Source organism: Sylvia atricapilla, chromosome 3 (genome assembly GCF_009819655.1).
Source record: "Sylvia atricapilla isolate bSylAtr1 chromosome 3, bSylAtr1.pri, whole genome shotgun sequence".
NCBI lineage: Eukaryota > Metazoa > Chordata > Aves > Passeriformes > Sylviidae > Sylvia > Sylvia atricapilla.
In genome coordinates this window covers 95,819,827-95,835,125 of record NC_089142.1, presented here as the reverse complement: position 1 = coordinate 95,835,125, position 15,299 = coordinate 95,819,827, and the positions used below count along the sequence as shown (strand labels likewise).

The 15,299-nt window shown below is 43.2% G+C and overlaps 1 protein-coding gene across 1 annotated transcript; it reads left to right on the top strand.

Annotated features, from left to right (window-relative positions):
• Positions 1-3,523: 3,523 nt before the first annotated feature.
• TAF1A (TATA-box binding protein associated factor, RNA polymerase I subunit A) lies at positions 3,524-14,334 on the top strand. Its single transcript, XM_066316240.1, has 10 exons — positions 3,524-3,750; positions 5,201-5,370; positions 6,195-6,308; positions 7,268-7,466; positions 8,166-8,296; positions 9,146-9,304; positions 10,381-10,447; positions 11,545-11,665; positions 12,712-12,872; positions 14,018-14,334. The coding sequence occupies exons 1-10, from the start codon at positions 3,615-3,617 to the stop codon at positions 14,158-14,160; spliced, it is 1,401 nt and encodes a 466-aa protein (XP_066172337.1). The 5' UTR covers positions 3,524-3,614; the 3' UTR covers positions 14,161-14,334.
• Positions 14,335-15,299: the final 965 nt, after the last annotated feature.

Below are 15,299 nucleotides of genomic sequence, written 5' to 3'. Positions count from 1 at the left end.
GCTCCTCACGAGTGTGCCTGCTCTTACCATTGCCTTTTCGTCACATCCATCACCTTAATATTGCCTTAGAGATCTAAAATGGCAAAATCGGCAGAAGTCACGATGCAGATGAACAAAACTTCCCTTTCTCTTTTTCTGATCCATGTTATTTGTTCAACACAGTAGCCTAAGTAGACAAAGAGAATAAAAGATGCAGCTGAGAAAGGGCTGATGACATAAGAGAATCCTCTTGCTGGTGAATGAAGTGACCAATTTTTTCGGGTTTTTTTTCTGCTTTCCAGAGCTAATTCTGAAGCTGCTCCCAAAATGAATAGACACTCAGAGAATTGCTGGTCAAGGTGAATAGTTTTCGGGTTTTTGGTTTGGTTTTTTTTTTTTTTTTTTTTTTTGGTTTTGTTTCTTTATGGGGTTTTGTTGTTGTTGTTTGTTTGTTTTTAATACTTTTCAAAGCAGCTGAGGGGCTTTTTTCAAGAGCTTTTTAAGAGCCCTTTTAAATACTACATCTCAAGACTTAGCAATCACTGTTGCTAATTGCATGTGCTCTTCTTGCATCCTCATGCCTACTGATCATCCCTCCAGACTCTCATTTCCAGTCTCATTGTACAAGGCCTTAGATCCAGGCTTAGTTACTCCTGTGTAATCTCTGAAAAATCCGTGTTTCATTTTCAGTCCCCACTTAGAACAGTTTAATACTTTAATTACACTGTGAAAAAAAGTGTCAAGGTGGAAACAGGCATAGAAAAGAGGTATTGGTACCTCTTTGCCCAGCATCCCATGGACACCCTTGCATTTCTTACAGTCCTGTGTGTCCCCAGGACCCACATGCTACAGGAATGCAAGGATTCCTTCACCCACTGCTCCTGTGTGTTCTCCAGGCCTAGTACAGTATAGTGGCTGTAGCTCTCCTGCAATTTTGTTGACCTTTTTGTGTTTCACATCTTAGAAAAAGAGGTGATAACCTATTTGCCATCATTGATATTGGCTGATTAAAAGCTCTAAGAAAGCCTAACTCAGAAAAATCTAAAACTTTTTCACAATTTACAATATGGAAGTAAATACATTTGAGTCACATTTTATGATAACTGTATGAATGAAAGATAAGCATTCTTTCCTCAACATTAATATTTCCTGTTGTGTAATGCCCACATTATTAGGTCCAATTTCATGTGAAGAAAGAGCTGTGTGGATATTTTCCATCAGTAAAAATTATCAAGCTTTGCTTTATTAAGACCAAGATAAAAGGTAATGGTATCTGTGGTTGTAAAGACAAGGGCAAGAAAGGGAAATGTGAAGAAAAACAAGACCACATACTTCTTGTATAAGTCACTGCCTTTATTGTGCCACAACGAGTAGCTTGCAGTTGATACATACACACAAGTTTACCAGTGCAACTGTCAAGTATTTCCACCATTTCAAGTATTTAAAGGTAATAATGTAGTAGCCACTTATTAACATACCCAGCTTTCCTCAGTGTGTGAAAAAAAGGAAAAATACTTCATTTGGTTCAATTAAGATATTTCAGGCAAAACTTCCTTCCAGTCTTCAACCCCAATCTTGGAAACATGTATTCAGCTACGAATGTAGTCCCACTGTACACGAGGTGTCTAACATTTATCTACTCTTACAAAGCGGTTCTCCTATCTCTTCTGTACTAAAATATCTACTAAAGTAGCTGATACCCATTAATAAGATCAGTTGGCTAAGTTTACCTAAGGATCAGGGAACACTCACTTATGTATGACACAGGAAAATAAAAATAACAAGCCAAAAGTAAATGTCCTTGCATGCAAACGTGAGACCTTTTACCAAAATAAGAGAGATATGTTGCATTCTGAAATTAGAATGCTGAACTAGCAGAAGATCAGGAGTGTTGTAGGAAGTGACATCAAACTTGGGGAACACCAGTGATCAGCGGGGCACTCACACAAGGTACAAATTATAAAGGACAGTCAAAGAAGATGACACTGATAAAGATGTGGTGCTGTGTAAGTTTATTGTCATCAGCCAAGTAAGTTAATTATCCATTAATAACAATACTGATGAACTGAAATGCTGGCCTTTATTGGAAGAATACAGGATTAAAAATAAAGAAAAAGCAAAGGGACACTTCTGTTATCCCCACATTGATTTATTAAATACCATATTAAGGTACGATATTGAGGTTTAAGTGTTTAAATGCTGCAAACAACTGTTCTGCCTTGCACTATTCCCGACACTGGTTATTGATCACAGCTGAACCAGGTCACTGCATGACACAAACCTTTAATCTGAACCCGTTTATTATTTACTCACCCTCCCACGCCAGGGCAGTTCAGGAAAAAAAAAATGCAACAACAAACCTCTGTGAGATCTTACGCGGTAAACTGGACTTTACACACATCAAAAGAGTGCAGGGCAAACTCAGTTCCGAAGTGGTTTAAAGAAACAAGTTCCAGCACAAATTTGTATAAACCAGATGCTGCGGCGAAGGCAGATGGATTCCCAGGTACTCTGCGGGAGCACAGGCAGCATTATCGCTCTGCCACGCACAGGATTTTCATTCGGAATCTTTCCCTTCTGGAGAGCGTTATGAGTTACAAAGGAACAGGGAATTAGCAATACAGCCAATGGAAACGGCCACAGGAGGAGCTCGCTAATTTACTTTTAGGGTAACCAATGCGTTAGCCACAGTTGTAGTCATGCTCTGACTGTGGAACGCCTAGAAGTAAACACCTCTCTGGCACACCGCCGCACACACCCAGCTATCCCCCGTGCTCCACCCTTGGCCGGCACCCCTCATCTCCCCGCTCCCACACACAGAGGGAAACGAGAGATCGCTGCTGAGAACCGGGCCCGCCCTCCCCTCATGGCGGCCGCGCCGCCCGCCCTCAGCGCGCAGGCGCCGCTCCCGCCCCGCGCCTGCCGGGACACGGGCCCGGCTCCTGCCGGCACCTCCCGCCCCGCGCCTGCCGGGACACGGGCCCGGCTCCTGCCGGCACCTCCCGCCGGGACACGGGCCCCGGCTCCTGCCCGCACCTCCCGCCCCGCGCCTGCCGGGACACGGGCCCGGCTCCTGCCGGCACCTCCCGCCCCGCGCCTGCCGGGACACGGGCCCGGCTCCTGCCCGCACCTCCCGCCCGGCTCCTGCCGGGACACGGGCCCGGCTCCTGCCGGCGCCTCCCGCCCCCCCCGGCTCCTGCCGGCACCTCCCGCCCCGCGCCTGCCGGGACACGGGCCCGGCTCCTGCCCGCACCTCCCGCCCCGCGCCTGCCGGGACACGGGCCCGGCTCCTGCCCGCACCTCCCGCCCCGCGCCTGCCGGGACACGGGCCCGGCTCCTGCCCGCACCTCCCGCCCGGCTCCTGCCGGGACACGGGCCCGGCTCCTGCCCGCACCTCCCGCCCGGCTCCTGCCGGGACACGGGCCCCGGCTCCTGCCGGCACCTCCCGCCCGGCTCCTGCCGGGACACGGGCCCGGCTCCTGCCCGCACCTCTCGCCCCGGCGCCTGCGGAGAAGCGCCGCCGTGAGGGGGCGGCCCGGCCGCTGCCCGCCCGGCCCCGGCTCAGCCCCCGCATTCGGCTGGGCTCAGCCCCACGAGCTGCAGGGTGAGGTTGGAGCCCGGCTGCCCGCGGCGCCATGGACAGCTTCCTGGAGGAGGAGGATGAGGAGGCGCCGACAGTGGTGGTGGCGGGGAAGAGGAGGAGGCGAAGCAGCCCCGCCGCTCAGGCCTTGCAGCCGCCCCTGCACTTGCCCTTCCTGCCGCTGCAGCCGGGTAAGGGCGGCGCGTTTGTGCCTTCTCTGTGTGAACTCCCTCATGTGCCGTGCGAATGGTGGCACGGAGTTTCAGCTTCCGTCCGCCAAATCGCCCGCTAGCGCCGGGAAAGAGGTCCGAAATAACCGCAGTTATCTTACAAGGCGGCGGTGTGGCCTTGCGGGCAGGGGGGCCCATGGTATCATTGGGAAGAGCATTGCCGGCAGGCCCAGGGAGGTGATCCTGCCCCTGTGCTCAGCCCTGGTGAGGCACATGTGGAGCTGTGCCCAGTTCTGGGCTCCTCAGGACAGGAGAAACGTGGAGCTCCTGGAGAGAATCCAGCGGAGGGCACCAAGGGTGACTCGGGGTCTGGAACATCTCTTCTGAGGGCAGACTGAGGGAGCTGGGCCTCTTTAGTCTGGAGAAGACTGAGGGGGGATTTCATTACTGCATACAGATATCTCAAAGGCAGCTGCCAAGGCGATGATGCCAGACTTTTCAGTGGTGCCCGGCAACAGGACATGGTGCAGTGGCCATAAAATAAAGCACAAGAAGTTTCTCCTCAGCATGAGCGAGATCTTTACACTGAGGCTGGCAGAGCACTGGGACAGCTGCCCAGGGAGTTTGTGGAGTCTCCCTCTCTGGAAACTTTCAACTCCCACCTGGACATGTTCCTGTGACCCTGCTTTGGCAGGGGGTTGGACTGGCTGGTTCCCAGAGGTCCCTTCCAACCCTAATGGTTCTGTCTGACTTAGCCATTGTTTGACTTGTTCCTTTGCCTACAGCATCCAGGTGGGAGGTGTCCTGGTGAGCTCTTCGTGTGCCTTCAGGTGGCTTTTTATGAATGAGCATTGTTGTAGGGTCATACAGACTTCATGGGAATGAAGTTTCAGTTTCATGCTGGTTTCAGTATAAATTGAACTGTTATTGCTATAGAAAGACCAAGTGGCTTCTTTGCAGCCTTGTACTCAAATGAGAATAATTCTCTACATTTATCTTTGTGGAAATTGCTTAGCCTTTGGTACTGGCATGGTCTGTTTGTTTGTGTGCATGCAAATCTGCAGTACTGTGGGAGCACAAACTTTCGTGATGATTAATAAGTGAAGAGACTAGTTACCAAAATATGACAAAATTTCCTGTGAAGTTATCAAAGCACCATGGCTCCCTGATTCTAGTGGAGCAGTAGTGTGACGTAATTGGCTATCCACTGTTTCCATCAAATGAATGGAAATTGCAAGCACAGCTGCGTGCTGCTTATGGAAAATGTCATTTCATATCACATTTCCAGCTTTTCCAATAGTCTTGCTTCCCTGTGGACTAACAGGTACATTTATCTTCAAAACCACAGAGCTTAAGATGACTCTTTTGTGTAGGGTCCACACAAGAAGGACTCCGAAATGGAGAGCTTGTGGCTATCTGAAAAAGGGCTGTGACAGCTGTGGGCTCAGTTCATTTTTGTTTGTTTGTTTAGTATCTTCCAATGAACACAAGTTAAACTTCAGGAAGAGCAAGGAAGCATGTTTAAGTTTCATTCAGGATGCCTTGCTCCAAAAGGAGTGGAAGAGGGCTGCAGAGTTCCTGACCTGCTATATTGAGTCACTAGAGAAGGACTATTCCAGAGAGCATATTGGTCCATCAGAGGTAAGTACATGTTCCTTATCTGGGTTCTTTTGCAGTTGAAAAAATACTTGCAAAGCAGCATCTGTGTACTTCAGGTCCAACATCTGTCTTAATTAGCTAAACACAGGCTTGATTTTTATTTTAAATAGATCCTTGACACAACAGAAGAAAACTTGGCTTGGTATAAGTTCAGCTGTGTATCTATGAAAAGTCCAAGTAGTCTTCTAAAATGGGATAGCAGTAAATGTTTTTGGTTCTGGCATGCCATCAATCAGAATCTGTTTGCAAGTTGGTGGCTTATTTAGGTTGTTACCAGCTTTTCCAGTAGCTGCAAATCTCCATGCAGGTGTTGAGATGGAAGCAGGTGGAAGGAAAAGAAGCTCTGAAGCTTTTAAATAATTGGAGTACTTGAATATGGTTAGCTTGCAGACCTTGAGAACAAGTGCGTGCAGTTGGGGAGCCACATCAACTTGGAAATAATCTTTGCTATTAAGTTCAAAGAGTTGTGTATACTGATGTCTTAGTGGGGTCATATCAAAGAAGAGTGTAATTTTCCAGTGAAGGGAGAAGGGGCCCTCTGGCATGCACTTTTCATCAGCTCTTCTGGAGTGCTGCATTTATAATGAACAATTCAGCTACCCACTGAGTGACTCTAAAAGTCCCACTGGATGAGTAGGTAGGTTACTATAGCAGTAGCTAATGCTTTGTAGTATTTTTTATTTGCAGTTCAAATGTACATTTTTCATGTCCTACAGTAACTATAAGTTTAGTAAGACTGCATGTATGGTGTCTGTTGCCATTTTTGTACTAAGGTTGGTTTTGATTTTCTTTCTCCCCATTAACAGATGATTTGGAGAACAGGAGCTGAAATTTTGTGGCATCATTCTCAAAGCAGCATGAAAGAGTTCAACTGTTTCATGGAACAGATGAAAACTTTAGGAGTAAAAAGGTACTTGAAGGTGAGTGTACTCAAAGCAGCCCTGATGATTTTTCACATTTACCTCAACACTTACTTGAATATTAATTTCCAAGTCTCTTTTGGAATGTACTACTGACATTAGTGTCAAAAAAACTCAAACCAAATGTTTGAAACATCAATTGCATGATATTTGAAGGTTATTTTATGCCTAACCGTATCTCATTTGGTCTGTATCTTTGATCATAGATGCATGTTGTCAGTCCTTAGAAGTGCTTAAAAACCCTTTAATTAAACTTTTAATATGAATTTGGAACAGTCAAAATCATTTTCATGCATGTCCCAATGACATGTAAATACAAGTAATTACCTGCCAAGTTTTATTTCCAGCCTTTAATTTGACCACTGTGCTCCTGACTAAACATTTCTACTTAAATTTTGCCTCATTACCCTCTCACTTTTTGAGTAGCTAATCTGATTATAAAACTGTATGTTGTGCACACCTGTGTCACACAGCTGTAAGGGTTTTTTTATGTTTTTTTTCCTCTGGTGATTCACTCAAACCTATATTGTTTTTGTTCCCTTGGCTGTTTCTCACTTGGGATGGTGCTTCTGTCTTTGTTGAAGCGCCTCAAAACAAGTTCCACACAAGGGTTTTCTGGAGCTAACTGAAGGTTTAGGCTTTTATCTTATGATGCCAAATCAACATGGTAGGGTGGTAGGGCATCCTTCTTTCAGGTGCTCTGAAAAATCAGCAAATGCAGCCCAGCTGGGTTTCCTCAGGTCATTTTTAGATCTTCTGAAATAGGTACAGTGCTTGTTAAAGACAAACAGGTTTTTGAGACAACAAAAATAATTTAAATTCTTCATTACTTGTGTTTGCAATATTTTTTTATGCATGTCAATAAGTCTCCTTTTTCTCTGCATGTGTACTTTGCTGTATTGCTGAGAATCTCTGCATTTGAGTGTGAAATGCTGTGGTTTGGACTGTTTGGGTTGTAGGTCTGCTTGGAGCATGTCTTTCATCTCCTCTGTAATGGACAAATAGATGAAGCCTACCAGAACCTGTCCCTGGCAGAAAGCTGGAGGTTTGGAGAGCAAACAGCCATTCAGGATAAGGAAATGAAGCTGATTCAGGCTTACAGGGGACTCTTGGACTACTACAGCTGGTCTAAGCAGAAGAACATCTTGTTAGAGAACAGTAAGTGTTTTTTGGGTTGAGCTGTAGCTTCAGCTTGCTCATGCAGATGCCATGATTTGCAATGGCACCTTCTCCTTTACTAGACTTCAGAGTGTGCTGGTGTGGCTGGTACAGAATTCTGTATCAGCAGTGATGGTGGTGCCAAAATAGCACTTTCTGAAGTGCCCTGAAATGCTCTTCTGAAACTTTCTCCCCATGTCCAGCCAGCATCACCTAAAATCATGATCAAAGAAATGCATTCCCTTAAAGCAGTGGCTTAATAAGTGTGCAAGTACTTGATTGCTGCTTGAATGTTGAGTGGTAGCAAAGCCCTCAACACTTGCGTTTGAATTTCAGTTTCCTTAAAGAAGTGGAAGTTGCTACATGTGTCACATCTGGTTCTGTATATACCTACTGGCAGTGTTTTATCACTTACACAGTATCTTCTGTTTCTGTAAAAACCAGATGTTGAATTTGGATTATGGACCTTGTGCTGGTAGCATCGTCTCTTGGAGAACAACTCATTGTTGAAATTGATTATAGATTTGAATGAGGAACAGTGAAAATTTCTTGTTTCAATACTGAGGATTCTTTTCTTAAAAGCTGTCTGACTGGAGTCCTTGCTTAGCAAAATGTGATCATCCCTTAGGTGCAGCACTTTAAGATCCCTGTGCTTGGCAGAGTTTAATAACTGAGTGACCTTCCCTTGTGTTTTGGTAGGTGAGGATGGATTTTCAGACTCGGCTGTGGAGCAGGAAATGCACGGCTACTTTCGGAAGGCAGCAGTGAACTTGAAGGAGATTATTAAAATACCTGGAGTCTGGGACATCTTTGTGAAATGCTATGTGGATGTAAGGGCATGTTTTACAGATAGCTTCCTTTTGTATTTCCCTGTCTTAATTTTCATTAAGATGCCCATATGCAGATGATTTTCTCTGTGTGTGAGTGAAAACAAAGTATTTCAAAAGCAACACATTTGTATGTGCAAATCACTGGCTTTGATGTAGGGCACAGTGTACTCCTGGTAGATCTGCAGAGCCTGAGCAGAGTACAAAATTATCTGTGCATTGTCAAGAAAAGGAAATAGACAAACAGCTGACATGTTTTGTTTCTGTGATGCTGCAGAAATTGGAGCATAGCTGCTTTAGTTTAAATTCCTGCAAACACTTTCTCTGATTTTTGGCAGTGTTTTCTCTGGATACACAAAATGTTAGTGATGCCAAATATGCAGCCCTTCTGTGTTCTGGTTTGGGTTTTTAAAATATCTGCTTAGGATTTGTGATTAAGAATTAGTAATTTTGAAGAGATCTTTTACTTTTTGTAAACACTGAAAAGCTCTGACTTCTCCAAGCACATCTTAAGAATTTTCCTTGGTGCTGGCATCTGCCAAGTTCTGTCTTTAGAGACATGGCAGGTGCCTTCAGCATCTCTTTCCAGTGAGCAAGTGATGGTAATCCTTTGACAATTAAACAGGTCTTAAGGCATTTTCTCCCAGAGTAGCTTCTGTGTGAATTCTTGTCTCTGTGCTGAAGAGTAGCCAGTAAAATTAAGACAGGTGGGTATGTAATTATCTAATATGCCTTATCCTACATGCTCTTAGATACAGTCTGTGCTATTGGATGGCTCTGTGACAGTCCAGAATTAGTTGTAAGAGTTTGGTTGCCTGTATCTGACAGACTAATGATAGACTTGACTTCCAGTTATTGGAGTTCTATGGAGACCACAACGAGGCCCGCCAGGTGTTAAATGAATATGCCTACAACTCCAAGTTCCCTGCTAACCCCAATGCTCATGTCTACCTCTATCAGTTCCTCAAGAGGCAGCGGGAACCAAAGAAATCCCTCATATCTGCACTGAAGGTAGGTGTCCCTTCGGAGATACAGTCTGTGTCAGTCACGTGGTGGCCTGACAGCTTGCTTGAGCTCTGTTCCATTACTTATCCTGTTGTATTCTTTGTGGGAAGTAGAGGGTTAGAGGGAAGTTAGTGAGAGGGAGCAGAATCCTTTCCAGCAGAATCAACTGTCCTTGAATTCCAGTTCTTGTTTTGCCTTTAACTGGAGCATCATATCACTTAAAGTCAGTAAGCAGGCTCAGAGAACATGTTCACGTGATTCCAGAAGTCTGTGTCAGCAGTCTTGTGCATAGCATGCATTGATTTCTTACTATTTGATCTTTACAATATTGTACAAATCATTAACTGCCTGCTCTTTCACGTATTGATCCTGTCTAGCAATTAATTTCTTTGCTTTTTTTCAATGAGCTGTGCATTAAAGCTAAAAGCTAATATCTGCTGGTTGTTGGCAGACAAGACCTAGTTGGGTTAAGCTTTTAAATTCCTGCTTTCCTTGCCCTTGGTACTGCTTTCAAACCATGTCTTGCCACTGGATGGCACTAACGTGCTTTTGTTAGCATGTTGTTCAAAAGCAGGTTTGTAAGGCTGTTTTGTTTGGTTTAGACTTTGAAACTGTAGGAGATTTCTGTGAAGTTCTTCTGGGTGCATTTTAGCAGTGGCTTTAGACATTAGTCTCTTACAAAACAGAGATAAATCATAGAAGTGGTTTGTAAGTGCAGAAAACTGATCCAATGCACAGAGCAGTGGACAGGGGAGCTAGAACTGTCCTAGGGGAAAAAATGACATTGCCTTCACAAAAGGGGCACTGGATATGGATTTGGGCTGCTCCTTCAGAATGCTGTATTTGTTTGTCAGCAGTCATCAAGGTATTTATCCATGGTGCCACAGAGCAGTGTCACAGATGTGCAAAATGGATCTAGAGATCCATTCTTTATATCAAGGCACCAAAGTACGAGATTGCTTAATTTTTCTGAACTAAAAGCACCCAAAGCTCTGAAGCCTGAGCTTTTCTTGGTCAGGTAGAAGTCTTCAAATGCTTTCACATTAAAATAACCTATCTGGGTTTTGTCTTTTATTTTTCAGATCTTGCATGATATTGTTCCTTCACATGAACTAATGATAGATTTTAATACCATGCTTCAAAAATCAAGTAAGTCTTTACCTTTGTTCATTTCATTTATGCTACTTTCAGCAAACTATTCTGGATTATCCTACAGCCTTCTTTCTGCTTTTGAAAGTAGTTTTGTTTCTTAAGAAACAATCCCCAAAAACAAACTCAAATTCCAACTTTCCAATCACCATAATCTCTTAGTTGGATGTATGAGCAGTCATTTACAAACTTGTGTAAATAAACACCTTTCTCATTTTAAAGGCTGAGCAAAGCAAACCGTTGTAAGACACAGGCAGGATCTCAAAACTTTTTTTAGGCATCCTACTCCTAATTCTAAGGTCTTCATTCTATATTTGGGATTTTTGTTTTATTTATTCTTTTTTTTTCTTGGAATACATCTATTCTTTAGTTCATTGTTACTGATAAAACAACAAAATTTTCCTTCTCTTTAAGGGAGCATTATCTCCAAGCTGGTAGAAAAGTCTTCCAATTTGAATAATATTTTTTTCCATGCTGATCAATTGTATTCCAGGCTGTCTGTCTTCTTGTGACTTGATATGTCCTAGCAGGTCAACAGATTGGTGAAATGTACATAAATAAAGATTGTTCTCTCTTCTGATATGATGAGGATTGATGTCTTTAAACTGACAAGGGGAGGTTTAGAAGAGATTTTGGGAAGAAATTCTTGATTGTCAGGGTGGTAAGGCCCTGGCACAGGTTTTCCAGAGAAGCTGTGGGTGCCCCATCCCTTTGAAGTGTTCAGTGCCGGGATGGATGGGGCTCTGAGCAACCTGGTCTAGTAGAAGGTGTCCCTGCCCATGGCAGGGTTTGGAACTTGATGATTTTTAAGGTCCCTCTCCCATACCATTCTAGTATTTTTTTGAGGAGGGGAAAAATAGACCTTTTGTCTGAAACCTCTCTTTTTCAGTTCATGTGTGACATATTTGCCAACTTTACATAACTAATGAGAATAATCTTGATGTTTTAAAGAAATTTATACCACTAAACATAACTTATGTTTAAAGTAGCAGTATTTGGCGGGGGGTAGAATGGGGACGTGTGCCTTTCACTTGTGCCTCACTCATGAGTTCATCCTGATTTATGTAATTCATTGATCAGCCTCATTTTTTTTCCAGAGAAAAGAAAAAAACGTCGACTGGGCCTAGAAGTTATTTTTGCAGCCTTGGATTATGCTGGCTGGAAAGAAAATGCAAAAGCATGGAGCTGTTTGTCAAGACAGGTGAAACAAATTGTAATGTAAGTAGCTCTGATGCAGTGTTTTGATACACATGTGCGAAGTGTCCACCTTTGGGCAGTGGACACAGTGATCCTCTGTGCTCTAACTTTGCCTTCATTTTTGCCTTTCATACACGACTTCAGAGTATCTTGAAATGTATCTTGGTCACTGTCACTTCCCTGTTGCAGTTTTAGAGAATCCTAGAATAGTTTGGGTAAGAAGAGACCTTAAAGATGACCTTGTTCCAGCCCCTCTTCCGTGGGCAGGGACACCTCCCACTAGAGCACTGTAGTGGGCTGACCATGGCTGGATGTCAGGCTCCTACCAGAGCTGCTCTGTCCCTCCCCTCTGCAACTAGATGGGGAGAGAAAATATGACAAAGTGTTCATGGATTGAAAGAAGGACAGGGAGAGACCACTCACCAAATACTGTATTGGGCAAAGCAGACCCAGGGCCTCACCATCCCAGTGAAGAATTTCTTCCTAATATCTAATCTAAACCTGTCCACTGTTTAAAACCATTCCTCATTGTCCTGTCTCTGGCTACCCTTGCAAAAACTCCTCCTTCATGTTTCTTGAGGGGCTGGAAGGAGTTTGTGTTGCTGAAATGCTTGGTTTAACAGTGTTATTGCTTAACAGTAATAACTGTTTGGGAAATGTTAGTCTTTGAGTATGGCTGGAGTAACACAAACCTTTCCTAAGGAAAAAGCAACCCCTTCATACCACTCATTTTTTGACAAACCTGGAGAAACTTCCATATTACCACGGGCAAACTGGCACACAAGTGAAAGGCTTGCTTCATTTCACACCATAATCTATGTTGTTGCCAAGGCTTAGTAAGACTGCTAGAGATCACTTCCAGCCTCACAAGTGTTGCGAGGGATTAAAAAAATTATTAGTTTTATATAAAAATGCTTGTATTAGTGTTCTGGTTTCAGTATAAAGTCAGTGTGTCCATGTGGGCAATTTAGGAGACTTGTAGCGAGCTGACTATAACATTCAGTGTCTCCTAATAATCTTTCCATCGCAATTTAACCCTTTCTGTAACTTGTTCAACCTTTTTCCAGCTCTGAGAAGCATCTTGACTGGATCAAGCAAGAGTGGAACTCCAGGAAGGACTGGTGGCCAGCCTTCCATTTTAGCCGTTACTTGGCGAAAAGGAATTGGCAGGAAAATAAAAGCCTTTCATATGAAAAAGCTCTGGTGGCTGGAATCCTGCTGGGAAAGGGTATACATTTTCTTTTTTCCTTTTCATTACATAGAACAAAAATAATGTCTAGTTCTAGCCCTAATGACATGGGATGCAGCTGATCTGCTGCCTGGAAGAAATGCAGTTTCTTACTTCTAAAACAGATTCTTGTCTTTGGAGCTGAATGTGAAAGATAATGAAATTGTTTTGATATTTAACAGTGAGGCAACTGGTCTTATCATTTTATCTGGCCTTGTTGAGCAGCCGCAATACTATTTGTCTTGGTTGACCTTCAAACCATAACTCCAAAAATGAACAGCACTCTCTTGAGGGAATATTGTGAGGACTGCAGGGAGTTTGCTTGCTGGATTCCAGCCTAGGCAATACTGGACTCTCAGCAATTCTGGGGGTCAGCTGGTTATTAAGGACCACGGGGATGTTGTAATGCAGGAAAGAGGAAGGAGGGTCTTGAACGAAAAACATCAGCAGTTTGGTAAGAAGGTGAAGATCATTATCTCTTTAGTGGCATTATCTGAAATGCTGCCAAAACCAAGGAGAGGATCAGGCCAAGAATCAGCTGCCAAATTGAGAATGGGAATGTAGTGTGGAGACAATGGCTTGTGCACTGGTTTGGACTTCTTGATAGGCAACTTCTTTCTTGTCAGCTTTTCTGTAACTATTTCTTCTGCACTTCACAGAACAGTTTATCATATTGGAAGCTCTTAGTATATTTTTGTTTTGCTTTCAGTAGTATCAGATATCTCCCTTTTATTTCAAGATGGCTAATAAAATCAGTCCAGTTCAGATTTTCTTGAATGAAGTTTCAGTACTTATTGGTGTCAATGTGACCCTCTGTTTTCCTTCCAGCATAATAAATTAATGTGTGATATCAATGCTGCTTTTTTACTTTCTGATCTAACTTGCAGAACAAAAATGAAAGAGAAAAAAGTATTTTGCAAGGTAACAGGCATTTAGATACATGTAGAATATTTGCTGGGCTGAGTGAAGATAGATTATTTAATGCTGCAGTTATATCTCTAATGATCTTGTCTTGGATTTTAATGCCTTTAATTACTGAAAAGTTTCTTAGCTGTTTGCATATTATTTAAACAATGAAAGCATTTTTTATTTGTTTGTATCATGGTATAACTTAATGTTGGGCTTTTTTATTTTTCTTTCCTTAGGTTGCAAATACTTTAAATATGTATCTCACCAAGGCTGCAAAGCTCAGCTGAAAAGGTTTCGGATGCTGAAGAAGTTTGTGAACAGGCACAATCCTGTTTACCTGAGAATATCTGGTCCTCCAGATTCCTCTGTTCAGCCTTGATGAGGTGTCCTTAAGGTTCTTGGTTTTTCCTCTCTGTAAAATTGACTTCTGTGTTGGTGCTACTCCAGAATTTCTAGGCAGACCCTATTGACTCAGTACTAGATTTTTTTTAATATATTTATATAAAAACGCTTTGGTTTGTATTTATTTTATAATAAAATGAATATAAATCAACTGATAATGTCAAAGAATTTTTGTATGTTACTCTCATATTTGTGTGAAGTGCAAACAGTGTTGATTTCAAATACATCTTGAAAGAGCAGGGGCAAAGAAATACTGAAACATTCTCTACCTGCTGGAAGAGATTTGTTTTTTGCAGTCATGCCCATGAGTTGAAATGTGCAGTGTTGCTGTGTTTGGAAAGCAGACATTGATGCATTATCACAAACCAAAATTCCAGATTGCTTGAAAACAACAACGAAATTGTTTACACATACTACTTCTGGTTTAATGCCAGATCTGTAGAATTCTGGAGGGCGAAGTGCTTGAACCTCCCTGTGGGATTGAAATAAAGATGTCTTTAGCAGCAGAGTAGCTTATGGGTAAGTACAGCTGTGCTTTTAAAAACTCAGTGTTTATCTGGGATTTTGGTCTGGGTTCACAAGGGTCTTATGAGAAGTGCCTTAAGTCAATGTGTCTTAAACATTAAGTGAAATACTTGCTGTAACTATATTTCGTAAAAGGCAATTACTCATCATTTCCATCCCTAGTGCTCTGTTACTTCTGACTCCCTAAGAATGCTGCTGCTGCCTCACTGTGTAATAGTCAGAGAGTTATGTTGGAGATCTTCATCTGGGTTTGGACTATTTTATTTAAATTGTGAAGTTTCAAGATGTTCTTCCCCAGCATCCCATAATGTCCCCCAGCCCTGGGAATCAACCCCTCCCTAGGTGACAGATGATCCAGATTTGCTCCCGGTGTCTACCTCACTGGGGTTCATGCCTGGACATGGGTCTAAAGCCGTCCTGGGACAGCCCTGGCAGGCAATCAGCTGTCTCTTCCCTTCCAGGCACGTGGTGTCCCTTCCCTGGAGTCTTTAATTTGGCTTCTTGCCTGCCATTGTGCCCCTCTGCTCCCCTGGACTTGCAAAAATGAACTTTGATGGGCTGGTGACTCTCCTGTGATGACCCTGTGAGCAT

Excerpts from the sequence above, each read along its gene's own strand:
- TAF1A (XM_066316240.1), top strand. The coding sequence starts at position 3,615 with ATGGACAGCTTCCTGGAGGAGGAGGATGAGGAGGCGCCGACAGTGGTG. Across the intron at positions 8,297-9,145 it reads TTGTGAAATGCTATGTGGAT|TTATTGGAGTTCTATGGAGA; the intron begins GTAAGGGCATGT and ends CTTGACTTCCAG. Across the intron at positions 9,305-10,380 it reads CCCTCATATCTGCACTGAAG|ATCTTGCATGATATTGTTCC; the intron begins GTAGGTGTCCCT and ends TTTATTTTTCAG.